The sequence below is a fragment of the Monocercomonoides exilis genome (genome assembly GCF_001643675.1).
Source record: "Monocercomonoides exilis strain PA203 chromosome Unknown scaffold12-1864167, whole genome shotgun sequence".
NCBI lineage: Eukaryota > Preaxostyla > Oxymonadida > Polymastigidae > Monocercomonoides > Monocercomonoides exilis.
In genome coordinates, this window is record NW_027150557.1 from 225,815 (window position 1) to 240,652 (window position 14,838).

General features: G+C 33.5%; 5 protein-coding genes across 5 annotated transcripts; 3 read left to right on the forward strand and 2 right to left on the reverse strand.

Moving 5' to 3' along the window:
* Positions 1-260: 260 nt before the first annotated feature.
* Positions 261-6,104, forward strand: MONOS_12054 (uncharacterized protein; the record flags this gene model as incomplete). The annotated part of the gene is made up of 5 exons (XM_067864639.1): positions 261-316; positions 367-484; positions 547-750; positions 958-1,459; positions 1,707-6,104. 5 exons carry the CDS (start codon positions 261-263, stop codon positions 5,531-5,533), a joined length of 4,707 nt encoding a protein of 1,568 aa, XP_067731064.1. The 3' UTR covers positions 5,534-6,104.
* On the reverse strand, positions 6,083-8,970 carry MONOS_12053 (putative histone acetyltransferase). The gene is made up of 10 exons (XM_067864638.1): positions 8,916-8,970; positions 8,653-8,844; positions 8,503-8,600; positions 8,097-8,399; positions 7,744-7,932; positions 7,299-7,434; positions 7,019-7,100; positions 6,790-6,904; positions 6,602-6,720; positions 6,083-6,545 (listed from the first exon to the last, which is right to left on the reverse strand). The coding sequence occupies exons 2-10, from the start codon at positions 8,825-8,827 to the stop codon at positions 6,518-6,520; spliced, it is 1,245 nt and encodes a 414-aa protein (XP_067731065.1). The 5' UTR covers positions 8,828-8,844; positions 8,916-8,970; the 3' UTR covers positions 6,083-6,517.
* A 96-nt stretch (positions 8,971-9,066) lies between these two features.
* On the forward strand, positions 9,067-10,500 carry MONOS_12052 (putative RNA polymerase II subunit A C-terminal domain phosphatase SSU72; the record flags this gene model as incomplete). Its single annotated transcript, XM_067864637.1, has 5 exons — positions 9,067-9,125; positions 9,190-9,363; positions 9,454-9,596; positions 9,663-9,933; positions 10,038-10,500. 4 exons carry the CDS (start codon positions 9,067-9,069, stop codon positions 9,884-9,886), a joined length of 600 nt encoding a protein of 199 aa, XP_067731066.1. The 3' UTR covers positions 9,887-9,933; positions 10,038-10,500.
* On the reverse strand, positions 10,499-11,476 carry MONOS_12051 (putative COP9 signalosome complex subunit 7). The gene is made up of 3 exons (XM_067864636.1): positions 11,133-11,476; positions 10,706-11,078; positions 10,499-10,654 (listed from the first exon to the last, which is right to left on the reverse strand). The coding sequence occupies exons 1-3, from the start codon at positions 11,448-11,450 to the stop codon at positions 10,626-10,628; spliced, it is 720 nt and encodes a 239-aa protein (XP_067731067.1). The 5' UTR covers positions 11,451-11,476; the 3' UTR covers positions 10,499-10,625.
* A 1,052-nt stretch (positions 11,477-12,528) lies between these two features.
* Positions 12,529-14,109, forward strand: MONOS_12050 (putative Alpha/Beta hydrolase protein; the record flags this gene model as incomplete). The annotated part of the gene is made up of 4 exons (XM_067864635.1): positions 12,529-12,682; positions 12,745-12,910; positions 13,009-13,590; positions 13,656-14,109. The coding sequence occupies 4 exons, from the start codon at positions 12,529-12,531 to the stop codon at positions 13,780-13,782; spliced, it is 1,029 nt and encodes a 342-aa protein (XP_067731068.1). The 3' UTR covers positions 13,783-14,109.
* Between the last annotated feature and the right edge of the window lie 729 nt (positions 14,110-14,838).

A 14,838-nucleotide genomic window follows, 5' to 3' on the forward strand; every position in this document is an offset into this window, starting at 1 on the left:
TTTCTGATTTTCTTTTAAAAGAAATGTCAAAAAATAAAAATGGGTGTGCATTATTTTTTATTTTGTCACATCTTTTCCTGTCAGAAGGATTTTGAATTCCCTTTGTCCTTTCAGGTTTGGCATATTTTATATTCGTTGAAAGGGTGAGGATTTTGTTAATTATTTTTGTGTTTTTGGTTATTGACTACAATTTTTGTTTGTTGCAAAAAGGAGAAATGAAAGAAGATAATATTCAGATAAAAACAAAAGAACGAATCGAAATGCGTCGAGACGCAACTTGGACAGCATGTGAACGAGTTTTATTTTCAAGGGAAAGGTAACTTCACGCTTTATTTATCGATAAGAATTGAAATAATTTAATGTTAGGTCAGAGATTTGCACAATTATCGGGTTTGTGGATGGACTGGAAGTATGGAGCATCGAAAACTCGATCTTTGCTGAACTTGTCTACCTTGAAAAAGGGTTGTCAGTGAGGGGAGCAAAGGTGTGTTTCAAAAGTTGATTTTTATAAGTTGATTGAATCGTGTTAATTGGCTTCTCCTAAAGATTCTGAATTATTCTTCAGAAAGAAAGCGAGATGTTCTCGTGGGGCATTATCCTTGCGTAGCTGTGTGCACATTTGATCGGATTGGAAATTATCCATGCACATGTGCATGTATTTTGAGCATGAAGACAAAAGAGTGTGTGCTGCGGTTGGAATTTTCAAAGCCTGTGATTGGAGTAACTGCCTCGGATAGTTATTTTGTTGTGGTATGAAAGATAGAGTCAAAGGGGACATATGCTTTTCTTTTCTTTTTCAAAGGTTGGAGATTGTATTTTAATGTTTTTAGCTGAATTTTCAATTTTTCATTGTATGCTAATCTTTCAAATGCACATTTGTAACTGTGCATTATTGTTTTTTTATGTATTCATTGGTTGGCAAATTTTTTTCTCTTTTCTGGAACGGAATTCGTTTAGTCTCTTTATGACGAGCATCATATTTTCTGCAGAGATGGAGACTTTAAACGGCCCCTCTGTTGTGTAGCTGCGGCACATGCACCATCAGCGCTACCGGCTGTGTCGTTACAAGGTAATTGGCTTTGCTGGGCAACAGACTCAGGTGAAGGAGATATAAAGCATTCAGATGAGATGATTGAAAGGAAAACTGAAAGAACAGACGACGGCAGTTGGAGAGCTGGAAAATGGAAGGAAGTTGAGATGATGAAGAGTCAAAGCGCATGGAAAAGGAGTTGGCAGCAGGGCGAATGGGAAGAGAGATTTTTGAAGGTCGAAAGTGATCAAGAAATTAGTAGAAAAGTCTGTGAAGAAAGAAGAGAAGACGAAATAAGCCGTTTCGAAATGAGTAGAAGTGCTGGAGCAAAACAAAGATATATCGCACGGATGATGAATGATGCTGGATTGGATGTCGAAGAAAGCGGTGGATGGAAGCAGTTCTGGAAAAGCACGGTGAAATTCTTAGGTATGTTTTTAACTGAAAGAGCTATAAATTTAATTTGAGGAATCAATTGAAACATAAAAAATAATATCTTTTTTATTATTCGCAAAGTATTCTATCAGCATTTTAAATTTCAATATGAGGAGTCGATAGAATTTTTGTTCGTCTTTTATTGGTTTATTTGTTTGATCGATGAAATGTTTCTTTTAATTATTCTCTCTTTTTTTTCCTATTGAATATGAATTTTGTTGTATTTTTCATTTCTGCACAGGAAATGTTTCAAAGACCGTTGTTGGGTCTGATGGACTAAAGCCATACATTGAAGCCAGCCGATTGAACGAAGGAGGCGGAAGCCCAGCGCGGAAGGCTCAAATAGCAAACAGACGAATACAAAGAACAGGATTCAATGGCAGATACGGCCCTTTTTACGGGTTGCCATTGTTTGTGCCTCAAAATGTGTTGGGAAATGGAAGCCTGGCTGCAAATATGGATCCGAGAAACAGCATCAATAGGAGGGGTATTGGGCAAATTATAACCACGCCCTTTATTATGCCTCGTCACATTATTCAACCATTTTGCTCTTCAATCATCGGATGTCATAAAGCACTTCCAGGGTTAATGTTTGGAGGTGAAACTGCAAAGTTGAATTCACACAGCTTGTGTCTTCCCCAAAAGAGGAAAGAGGACAAAGATGAGGTGTTTGAATGTGATACAGATGTTTCATCGCTTTTGAGAGCATCTTCAGAAAAATCGGAGTTGAAGCACTCAATCGCAATTGTGGATCTTTCTTCGCTTTCTGTAATCTTCTGCGGGTCTGTGTGCACAGCACCAATTGCATGTATTTCATTGATGTGCCCAACTTCTTCTCTTTTCAACTTTTCTACTAATTCGACGGCAGCTTCATTGAAAGAGCGTCGAATGAGAAACACAACAGAAGCGATGATGGGACTACCGCCACTCGTGGCTGTTGCACCTGTCGATGGGCGGAGTGTACTTCTGTTTCGAGTTGAAGCGCTGTTTGGGCGGTTGGGTGGATGGAATTACAGCAGAAGCACACTTCTTTGCCATGCCCCGCGGATGGAGTTGAGGAACGAGAGGAAATTAGAAATAGGAATTCAACCTGAACAAGGATTTATGAAAGTTGAGTGGAGTGACTATCGAGAAAACTCAAAGGAAGTTCCATTTTGGAGAGAAGGAGTGGAAGCACGACTTGCACAGCCGCCTGCTTCGTGTGTTGCACTGTCTTTGTTGCATTGCCTATTCAGAGGGCACACACCGGCTTTGATTACAAACATCACATTTGCTGTTTCTAGTGTGTTGCCTGGAGATGTCAGTGAGATTGTTGAAGGAGCACATTCAAATGCATTTTCACAGCAATGTTGTGAAAATGAAAGTATTTCTTCATTTCTCGATAAACGCTCATCAATGCGACCATCAGTCACCATTGGAGTAACATCGTCTCATGGCACGACTCATCTTTATTTGGTTCAATCGTTGGGAGCAGAGGGATCTAAACCTCTTTCGCAAATATTTGGAATGGGAAGATCATTTATGAATGAATGGAACGGAAGAGGATCTGGAGACACAGCGGAAATGGTGTTCGAATCGAGCAAATTTGACCAACAAGAAGGGAAAACTTGTTTTGAAGCAGAATCAGAAGAAGAGCCAGATTTTATTGATGTGTCGCAACCAACAATATTAAAGGCAGCAGCTCGGATTCGCGGGAAGGGATCAGGTGTAGCAGGACAAGTAGGAGAGTGGTCCGGTGCAGCTGCTGCAAAGGCAGCAGAGGCAGTGAGCAGCGTGTGGGGATGGCTGGGTAGGAAAATTGGATACGGTGTTGATCGTTTGGTCGAGTGGACAGAAGAGAAAATGAACAAACGAGGAAAAACCTTACAAGAAGGAAGGTATAAGAGTGATGGAGATGAAAGGGAGAAGAGTTTACAAAATGAAACAAAACCATTGACTTATAGCAACAGAATGCTGACGGATGAAGTTGAAGCCGGAAAGGAGGAAGAAGAAATGAGAATACCAATTTTGACTCCGCTTCCATGCTCTTTTGTGTTTGTTGGCAGAAATCAGATTTCGAATTGGAGAGAGAAAATGGAGATGGAGATTAATGAATGCGATATCTCCAGTCTGCAATATAGTAATCCAAAGGTCAGTGGTAAAAGCGAAAGAGAAAAATGGCCGGAATCAATGGCACCATCTACAAATAGCACACCTTATCTGATGGAAAAGTCACTAAATGATTGCACAAGCCCAAGGACAATAATGCAGCAACAGTTAATACTTGCTCAACAAGCAACTACTGCAGATTCAGATGTTATAAAAACAAATGCATCATGTCGAGTATCGTCTGGGAGTGATTGTAACTCTTTAAATAAAATTGATGAACAATTAGCATCTTATCCATCACTCGAGAAGATTGGTCGAGCTGAGATGGGAGTGATAGGGCAGCAAGTTTTGGAAGATGAACGGAAAGAAATTGGTAACTTTCGAGTGTGCGTAGAAATAGCGAAAAGTTGCATGAATCTTGTTGGAGTTTGTGTTGAAGCAAATAAGGGGATGCATGTGGAACAGGTAAAACTGACTCAGCAAGTTCCATGCAAAATATTAGGTTCAAAAGAAAGGAGCGTTATAAGCAATAATGGCTGGAGAAAGATTTTAGAAGTCGGATCTCAAAGCAAAATGGAAGTGGAGCGAATGAACGAATGGAAAGTGATATCACCTGGAGAAGCGGAAGAAGAGGATTTAGAGAGGGAAAGAGAGGGAATGATGGAAGAGAAACACGAGACAGAACAGACACAGCAAAGACCAGAGACTGAACAAAAAGTTAGCACACAAATTTTGCAGCTTCATCATCTGGAAGTTCCAAAGAGACAACAGGAAATAAGACGTAAGTTGGAAGAAGCAGAAGAGAGAATGAGGCAATGGAAAAGAAATAGAAGATGGGAAGAGATGGTTGATGATGGGACACATTGTGACAAGGTGTTGTGGGGTTGTGGAGGGGGAAAGTTTGAAGAGTGGAAATGGAAGTTCTGGCAAGAAGATAAGAAAGGAGATAAAAATGAGACGAATGAGGCAGCAACATGCATAGGTGATGAAAACGAAGAACAGCAGAATTGTGAGGATATTTTGAATGCTGTCAATAGACTGACTGAAGGAAAGGGAGCGAAAACAATGAAATGGGGCTGTGTATGTTCGGATAAGAGTGAAAGAGATGCCGGAAATGAGATATGCAAGAGCATAATTGGTGAATGTGGAAAAGAGCAGATCTCAGATCCAGAACAAAATGATGCTGATCAATTAACAACTGAAAGAGAAATCGCTGAATCTGTACAGTGCACATATCATAAGTTGCTGACGAGGATGACAGGCGCAGTGAGGTATTTGATTGAACCAGGAAATGAACTTAAAGAAGTTGGAAAAGAAAAATCGTGGAGCTTGGGAAAATCGTTAAGATTTGGACTTGCATGGGTAAGGGCAGATGGCAAGAGGATGGAAACAAAGGAGAAAGGGGAGGGAAATGAAATGAGGATGAAAGGGAGAATTAATGAGGGAATAGAAAAAAAAGAAGGAGAAGGAGAAGGAGAAGAGGAAGAAAAAGAAGAAGAGGAGGAGGAAGAAGAGGAAAAGGAAGAAGAAGCAGATGGAGGAAATGAAGAATATGTCGCAGTAGATGAGTTGAAACTTCACCTTGGTGGGGCAGGGATGGGGATTGGATTTCAGCAGAAAGGAACAGAAAATGTATTGAAAGGAGGAAGAGACGCTGAAAGGAGAAAGTTGAATGAGGCGTGTGAAGTTGAAGAGAATGAAGACGAAGGAAGAAAATGGAAGATGAAAACTAAATGGAGAACAGGCGGTTATGGAAAAGAAGTTCCTTTTGATAATCAACCGCTTCAAGAGGAGCAGATGGTTGGAAGTCTGCGCAAAGGCATTGAAAGAGAGCAAGATTTGGTGACAGAAGAGGAAGTGATAGAAAGGATGAAGCTTGAGAGGCAGAGAAAAATGGAAGTAATGAAGCCACCAACAGAACTACCTCCGCATCCAATGGCAAGAGAAGTTGAATATTCAAAGATGTGCATGCCTCCATGAAAAGGGTAAAGAAAATAAAGAGACAGAAAATAAAGAGAAGAAAGAGCGTTTAATGGATGCATGTAAGAATTGAGCAAGAAGAAAATTCTGAAAATTCAAAACTTTCGATGTCACTCACAATATTTTTTTAATCTCTTATCCTCATCCTTTTTTTTACGAACATAAAAAGTTTCACTTCTTGCTACATAAACTCGGGAAGGGCGTTTCTGACAATGACGCGTTCTGGACTGCATGTGCAATCTGTATTTGCTGAGTTATTTATTTTTCAAGCACAGATGAGTGTTGAAGAATAACAAGTTTTTCTACACTTAAAACCAAGCAGAGAGAATATTTCGAAAGGAGTGCGTGAACCGTGACACAATCTCAAAAAGAAATATATTTGTATTTTTCGAATTTGCACTCCTTGTTTCAATCCAAATTTACAAGGAGTTATACGGTTTCTTTAAATTGTTTTTTGTTTTTTATTTTTGAAAATTTATCAGAAAAAAAGCAAGTATTTCCTAAACTCTTTTCAATTTCAAAAAAAGATGTGTCTGCATTTTGGCATAATACGCTTTAATATTTTGTGGAACTTATTTTTGATTTTGTGTTTAGAAATCATAAAGCAACAACCTGAGGAGAAAAGTTTATGAGACAAATGAGTATTGAAAATTCCAAATTTTCATTAAACTTAATGCTCAAAAATATTTTGACAAAAAAGTATCTGTAATCGCATGCAATCAAAATTTTTGAATCTTCTAAGTAAATAAGGCTTTTGGATCAGAAAAATGGAACTCAAAATTGCATCAAAGTGTTAGGGCAGAGTATCACACTTTGAAATTTTTATAGCATTAGATTTTGCCTTCAAATTTTGACAAATGAAGTAAACAAATGGAACTCTGCTTCGAGCATGCAGAAGCATCGTGCCTTTCGTGATTGTAAATAATCCAACTGAAAGAAATATTCATAATTCCAAAAACAATAACTTCAATTGAAACTCAAATTTTATACGAATTTCAGCAATTGAGGTGTCCTGAAACGATTATTTAATGAAGAGAAAACCCGTAAAAAAAGCAAAATAGTACAAACCAGTGAAGATTTGTTGGATCAAGAATAATCTTTGGCCTTCTTTTGTGATGCTCTTCAAGAATTGCTGGCGACAAATCAAAAACATAATCACCTCTCACATATTTCAAAAGTTGAAAACGCTTATTTATTCCATTAAATAAATAATAATTAAAATAAATAAAACATTCATGAAGTTCTCAACAGCACACCTTTATAGTCTGTATGATATCATCAACTGTGATTGATGTGATGCTTGAAATCTGCTTTACAGAAAGTGGGCCAGTTGATGAAGATAAAACTTCTATTATTGTATACTTCCAGTAACTGAACACACAGAATTGTACAGACAAATTAATATTTGGTTAAATTATGAAAAATTAGTGGATTATAAAAAAAACTACCATTTGAAGCACAAATCGAAAACAGAAAATTTCAAACTTGAAATAAGACAGTACACCCAAATCTGACAGTGGAATTTCAGGAGAACCTGTTTTTCCTTCTTTCTTTGATAGCTCATATGCTAAATTCAATTATATCCCAAATAAGAAACAAAGAATAATCAATAGATTATTTAAAAAATCCAAAATGATTAATGAAAAATCAGGTTAAAAAAGACCGAGCAGTAAAGAAATCATGAAAATTTCACAAAAATCTCTAAAAATAATTTGATAAATATTTTTTTAGTCGCAAAAAAACTGTAATTTTCCTTTAGGCATACAAAATGATATCAAAAATCGTCCATAGCCTTTCTGTTGATATGGAGGAAGAACCATGATGCAAGACAAATTGTAATTATATTCTGATTCCTTTGCTTTTGAGAAATATCCAACCAGATGGCATCCCCGTTCATCAACCTGTTTACATACATAAAATTAATTTTAATTAAATAAAATAAAATAAAATAAAATAAAATAAAATAAAATAAAATAAAATAAAATAAAATAAAATAAAATAAAATAAAATAAAATAAAATAAAATAAAATAAAATAAAATAAAATAAAATAAAATAAAATAAAATAAAATAAAATAAAATAAAATAAAATAAAATAAAATAAAATAAAATAAAATAAAATAAAATAAAATAAAATAAAATAAAATAAAATAAAATAAAATAAATGAATAAAATGATGAAAAATAACTTCTATTTGTGAAATCTATCAGACCTCTGTCAAAACATAAAACAAAAATGGATCAATATCATATTTCAAAATCTTATGATCCAGAAAAAGTTTGGAGAGAAGAGAAAGATTCTGACAGTAAATTCGTTGCTTAAATCCGTCCACTTCAAACATGCTAAGCTCCCCCTGTCGAAAGATCTCGTCTCCTGGAGGGCACAGCATCTTGCATTTCAGCTGTTTGTAGCATTAAAATATTTGTAAGGAAAATGATAAATTAAATTAATAATCATTCGTATAAAAATCAATAAGTTTTTTGTTTCAAGTTCACGTTTTAAAAAGAATAAATTCATCATTACAGAAAAAAGTTATGATGTCTAATATTTCATTTGTTTGCACACCATATGTCTATCCAAGCATCTTTTCGTTTTAAATGGGGTCAAACAAAATTCGCATATAAACAACATCTCACTTCTTTTCCCTTCTCCAAGAACTTCCCATGGATATGGAGAAAAATACCACGTATCCACATCATATCTCCCCATCCAAATTCTATCTATATTTCGTGGTAAAGCCTCATAAGTTGCTCCAGACGCAACTCCTCCACGGGTCGCTCCACTTTGTCGACTTCCTCCCTTTCCTCCTCCCTCCTGTTCTTCTGGATACTGTCCTTGATGCATTATTGCATGTTGTTCTTCATGATGCTTAATTTCGCAATTTTCATTCCGTAATATACATGTTTTTTCGAAATTGATGATAAAACGGCAAATAATGAAAAATGTAATTTTCTAGCTATATATTTCAAACCTTTTTCTGTGCTTCGCGCTTTCTTGCACTGTCAAAAATTGGTGTTACTCCTTGTTTAAATTTATCAATGGTAACCCATTCGTCCATTCTACGATTATCTTGAAATAATTCATTTTATCATCACATGCAATCAAAAATGCTTTTTCAAACATCCATCAAAGTGCACATAATATGTTTCTTCTCCCCTTTTAAATGCTCTATCCAGAATTGTAGCAAGCAAAAATCGTTTTTCCATTTGACTAAAGCACGGAAGTTTCATTTCCGTTTCATATCGAAAAAGTGATGACTTTGTTTCAGATTCATCCAGCTCTGAAACGTGAGACATCCTTTTTTAACGATAATCTTTATAAATATCAATAATTTTATCAATTCATTAAAATTTCTTGTTATATAGAACTTTAAAAATGGCATACAATCACTCCTTTCTTTTATACTGTTCTTTAAGAACAAATAAAATAAATAAATAAATATTTGATCTTTCTGTCCATCATAACAATTGGATAAATAACATAAAAATGGGGGCATTTTCACTATTTAACGTTTATCGTAACTAAAGAGAGAGTAATGGCTATAAAACGAGAAGACATTAAAATTGCATGTATTTGTCTTTCTAATCAAAACAGGTATGAAAAGATTAGACGTTCATGAGAAGGTTTTTTGAAAGTTTTAATTATTTGTTGTTCATAGGTCTATGGAAGCACATGCCCAAATGCTAAGAAGGGGAATGAAGCGAGTATGGTCGTATGGGACGGGCTATCATGTAAAACTTCCTGGAATGAGCATTGATCAGCCAAATGTTTATTCTTTTGGAACTCCATATGCTGCAATTGCTGCTGATTTGGAACGAAAAAACAAAGATTTGTATGTCTTTATTTGTTTTTTCTTCTATCGCTTTAACTTATGTTGATTCCTTCTTTTGTTAATTTTCATTTTGTTTAACATAATTTAAAGCTACTCTCAAATTGGACTTTTGGATCTTGTAAGGCGTAACGCAAAAATAAAGACAGCACCTGAACAATTTCAACAGCTGGAAATCGTTGATTTTGATTTGATTTTTACGTTTGAGGAGCGAGTTTATGAGCAAGTGATCTTACGTTTGTTGCTTTTTATTTCAGTTTTTTTCAGCATCGTTTTCGTTATTCTTGGTCATTTCAACATAGAACTGGAAACGAAGCCTCCAGTTGCAATGAAACAGTGTCACATTATCAATGTAGAGACTCGTGATGATGCAACGGAGGCTGTAAAGGGTGGCGAGTTTGCAGCGCTGATGGCAGAGGCAATGTTGAGGTCAAACGATTTAGATGATGAAATATATCAGATTATAAGCTCGTTTCAACAACGACCTGCTGCTCCTTTTTTACTACATCATATTTCTTTTGTTTGATTTATTTAACCAATCTCCTTTGCGAGATGCTCTCTCTTCTTTAAAAGGTTCGTTTTCTTTCTTCTCAAAAGCTTAATATAAATTTCTTTGAATTGCCTATATTTATATGAATTCATTGCTTTGCCTGATGTTTGTTTGTGCTTTCCTTCAGAACTTTAGCTTTTTCCCCAAACATTTGGCGCATGTTACTGTTGCCACATTTTCACAGCTGCGAAAGTGGATGAATGTGCTATATCTTTATTCAGCTGACCTTGATATGAATTGAAGATGAAATCTTTAATTTGATTAGGCACATTTCTTTGGTAATTTTAATGCTAATTTGAAGAGAAGAACTATTTCATCCACTCGTTTTTTTGCAGAGCACATCTGTTCTAACTTTATGATTAGGTTTTGGTTTCGATTTTATTCTGTAATCTTTCTCAATAGTTATTTGAGTCTTTCAGAAATTAATTTTTTTGTGAGAAAATGAAATCTCACTTCTGCTCTTTGAGAGAAATCTCTTGTTTGATCAGCAATTGTAAAATTTCTTCTAATTCCAACTTCTGTCATTCTTTCAATTTTGATAAGCCTTTTTCAAAATACAAATCTAACAATAAAAATGTAATTTAGTACAACACAAAAGTATTTTTTCCCAAGAAATTTTATTTTTTTGAAATAATGTTATATCAATTGAAATTTATTGATGAAAATGGTGTGTAAAAATTGAAACAGAAAGCCAAATAAATTCATTGAAATATTCTTAAGAAAACATTCTCATCATTCCTGGCACTATATAGATAAAAAATATTTCATTAAAATTTTGTAAATATAAAGGCAAACTGTCATCGGATTGATCAATACTTGAAAGTATTGATTGTTGAATGTGTTCTTTCTTTCTGGCGTAAAGTTCTTTCATCTTTTCAGAATGGAACAGTCGGCTATCCTTTTCGCTGTTAAGGTGATTAAGTTGCTGTCTTATCGTATCATCTGCAGATTCCAATTGTTTCAGCCATTCTTCAAGTTTTTCAATCATTATTGGAATTCTTTCTGAAGGAACGTCACGTGGCGCACTTGCTTCAACGTGGAAGCACTGTTTATCGTGATCCAGCTTTCCTCTGACAATACCTCTATAGATTGAATCAATAACGAGTGTCTCCATTTTTCCAAGATCAGGTGTATCTGTTTCAGATTGAATAGTTTTATAAGAAATTGACTGTAAAAATTAAAGTATAACATAAGAATGATTGAATGCAAATAGCCACCATACTCTTGTATCGCGACAAAGCGTTAATATTGTAAGATGTTTTAATTTAATTGTCATTTCATCATTTAAAGGGATGTATTTGTTAGAATTATTTTTATATTCCAAATAAACTCCATATGAAAAAAGTTCCAAAGTGTTTATCAACTTTTCATTTGCTTTGGATTCAATAAATGCTTCAACAGGAGGGCAATGAGTAAGTTCAGAAAAAACGTAAATTGCAGGGTGCTCCAATGCTCCTTTTATGATAGGTTCTAATGCATTTCCAGATTTTCCTTCACATTGCTTTACAAATTCAAGTAATTGAGAAACTCCTCCATCCATCTTTAATAACAGATCAATACCATTGTAAATGTTTGGATTATTTTTTCGTTAAATATCGTTATGAAATGGATAAATTTGAATGTGATAACATATTCATATAAATCATTGCAAATTTTCTTTTGAGTTATTGAGACTGATCAAAAGAGTCGTAATATAAGTTTTGATTTTCACAATGAATCCTTTTTTTTTCAAGCTCGAAGTTAAAATATAAATATTCCATTTCTTCATTGCTTATTTTCTATAAAAGAAAGTTATTATTTCAAATGTTAAAGATAACCTTTTTCGTTTTAAAATAACGTATTTTAAAATGATGTTTTTAATCTCATTGGAAATAATTAGAAGTTCTGATACTTTTTTGAGAAAAATCACATGCATTAATTTATAAAAATATATTGACGAATGTTTATGATTAGTTTTATGTTTTGAGGATCTAAGTTTGAAATAAAAATCCTTTCAAAAGATTTGATGGAAATATTAGAATAGAAAGGTATTTAAAAAAATAAAATCTTTCTAACATGATGTTTCAATCTTAAATTGTATATATTGATGTTGTACAAAAGAAATCATTGAATGGCCTTTGTCTGGAAGACAGTTATTAGAGAATAATAGTTTTTTGTTATCATCAATTGCAACAAATTTACAAAGCTAACCAACGGTGTGTTGTTTATAGTTCATTCGTAAATTTATGAAAAAGTTCCAAAGCTATTTGAAAATTATATTTATCCTTTTCAAAAGAGAAATAATAATTTTGTGTAATAAAAATAAGTTTTAATCATTATTATATCCAAAAAAATTTTCTTCACAAAATTGATGAAAATCAAAATGCTTCGAGATTTTCGTTTACTGTGTTATTTTTCTTTATTAAAATCAAACGAAAGTTTGAAATAAACAAGTGTTTTCCTTTCATTGATAAACAGTTACCGATACTTCTCTCTCATCAAAATTCGTTTATATATTGAAAAGAAAAAGAAATATTGACGAATGTTTGTTAAACCAATATTTATTCTAAAAAATTTATTATGCCAAAAAATATTTGAGATCCAAAGATAACTGCTTTTGCTCGTAACAGAAAAGTGAAATGGAGAGTTCTTCTAATTTGTTGATAGCTCCATTAAGTAGATTGGATAAAAAAACAGGAAAGGAAGCACACTTTTCGCAGAGGCAAAGGCAGGCTATTCGGCGGAATGGAATATTTTCGATGGAAAAGAAAGGGGTTGAACTTTATTACGAATGTGTGGTAAAAATTAAATAATATTGCCTATTTTTTATATTTCTTTTATAAAAATATGCAAAGTGTACGGAGAAGGGAAGAAAAAGGTGATATTTGTCTGCGGACTTGGTGATCCAATGGATGATTGGAGAAGGACAGTACTTTCTTTGTTAATGCATGAAGAGTTCGAAATTTGTTTATTTAATAATCGCGGAGTTCGTGAGAGCAAATTTAGGAATGTGCGATTAACGTTTGCAATCATTAATATTTTGAAATTTTATCATAATAATCTTTATATAATCCGAATTTTGTTTCACTAATAATTTCGCATTTTTGCAATAATAAAAGAACTTCTCAAATGGCGAGCGATGTTGTGGAATTGGCAAAATTTCTTGGATGGGAAAAAATAAACATTTGCGGATTTTCGATGGGAGGATTTATTGTCACGGAATTGATTTGTTTAAAGCCGGATCTTCTTGAATCTGCAATAATCGTAGGCGGTTCAAGTGGACGCTTTTTTCCTTCTTCGTATATGTTCAAGAATGTGTCAAAGATGCTATTGAGTCGAAATGAGGAAGATGCAAGAGAGATTCTTTATAAAACAAAAATATCTGATTATCATCTTGAGCATCCTCATCCAGAATTTGGAGGAGAAACAGGACTGGAATTTATTAAAAGACCACTTTCTGAACTTCCTTTCCCCGAAGATCGTCCACCGATTCATACTTTATTTGCTCATTGTTTGGCTTGTTGGACTCATTATGTATCGCTTGAAAGATTGAATGAAGCCAAAAAAAAGATTGATTATCCTATCCTTGTGATTCATGGAACTGATGACAAAATTGTTCCTTTTTCTCATGGAGAATATATTGCCAAGCATTTGGATGCCCAGTTTTATCCATTTCATAATTGCGGACATATCGTTTTTATGTATGATTTCTTTTTTTTTTTATGTCATTATGTTTTTTGACGAAAAACTCTTTTCCATTATTTAGTGAAGAAACTGAAAAGTTTAATGATTTGGTTACGCGATTCTTTTTAAATTTGCCACTTCCCTCAAACGAGAAGTCAATTGACAAATTGTCTTCATTTGCTACATCTCAATCATCATCTTCTTCATAATGTTATGCTAGTCTTTCGATTTTTAGTTTCAGCTCTATGAATGTAATCTCTTCATTTTGTACATCCCTTACATTCTCAAACTTGTTTACATGTTTTTTTATAAATAAATGTAATTGAAGTTAAAGATTGTATGCTATGAATATGCTTATTAATTTTCAAATGGAATAGTATTTTCTTTAGATTATAGTTTTGTGATGTTTCCTATTATTATTCATTTGACAACCAACAATGTTGAATTTTTTATTTTCGATAACCGAATATGGGACGAAATATTTTGCTTTATGAATTTTGTTCCATTCTACTCAAACAAATATTTTTCTCAATTTTAGTATTTTTCTGTATTTTTTTGACATGGGAATGAAAGACTGGTAAGAGTGGACTCAACCGACACCCTAAAATTGACACACATAATCATTTTTCCAACATATTAAATGATAAGTACTTATAGTATTCAAATTTTATTTAGAAAAGTAACTCAATACAAATAATAAAAATCATCTTCTTTCTTATCATTAAAATACAAAAATAATTGGATTTTCTATGAAAACCTTAACTTTTTTACCTTTTCTTAACCCATGCAAATAAAACGCGAAAACAATTAGTCGTATAACACTAAAAAATCTTCAATTCAGAGCTTGTTTAAGAAAAGAAATAACAATAATATAAATATAAAGTGTGTCATCCTAATAGGTGTTGCTTGATTTATCTTTTACCGAAAGACTTATAATGATAAGGTTGGAAAAAATTTTTGGAACAATTCGTTGAATTTTTCATAAATTCAAAAATATTGTCACATAGGTTTGTATTTTTATTGACACCAGTTTTTTTATTGGCACCAAAAATTATCTTCCGTATCTTCATTTCATTAAAGCTCATAAATCTGTTTCATAACATAAGGGGGAAAATACGGACTTTCAAGCTATTTTTGCACAGGGCATAGAAAAACAACTTCGTTCACATCTTTATTTCGCTTTCTCAGATTTCAAAATAAATCGGATTTAATAATTTCTAAACAGAAATCATAGAAATCAAAACATAAAGCATAATGACATTTCA

Bases quoted from the DNA above. Each gene is read 5' to 3' on its own strand.
- MONOS_12053 (XM_067864638.1), bottom strand. From the start codon at position 8,827: ATGTCTCACGTTTCAGAGCTGGATGAATCTGAAACAAAGTCATCACTT. The intron at 8,400-8,502 runs GTTTGAAATATA...TGCGAAATTAAG, and splicing joins AGCGCGAAGCACAGAAAAAG to CATCATGAAGAACAACATGC. The intron at 7,933-8,096 runs GTGTGCAAACAA...TGCTACAAACAG, and splicing joins GATGCTTGGATAGACATATG to CTGAAATGCAAGATGCTGTG.
- MONOS_12051 (XM_067864636.1), bottom strand. From the start codon at position 11,450: ATGGATGGAGGAGTTTCTCAATTACTTGAATTTGTAAAGCAATGTGAA. The intron at 11,079-11,132 runs GTATGGTGGCTA...TAATTTTTACAG, and splicing joins CGCTTTGTCGCGATACAAGA to TCAATTTCTTATAAAACTAT. The intron at 10,655-10,705 runs GTTTGCCTTTAT...TTATCTATATAG, and splicing joins TATTGATCAATCCGATGACA to TGCCAGGAATGATGAGAATG.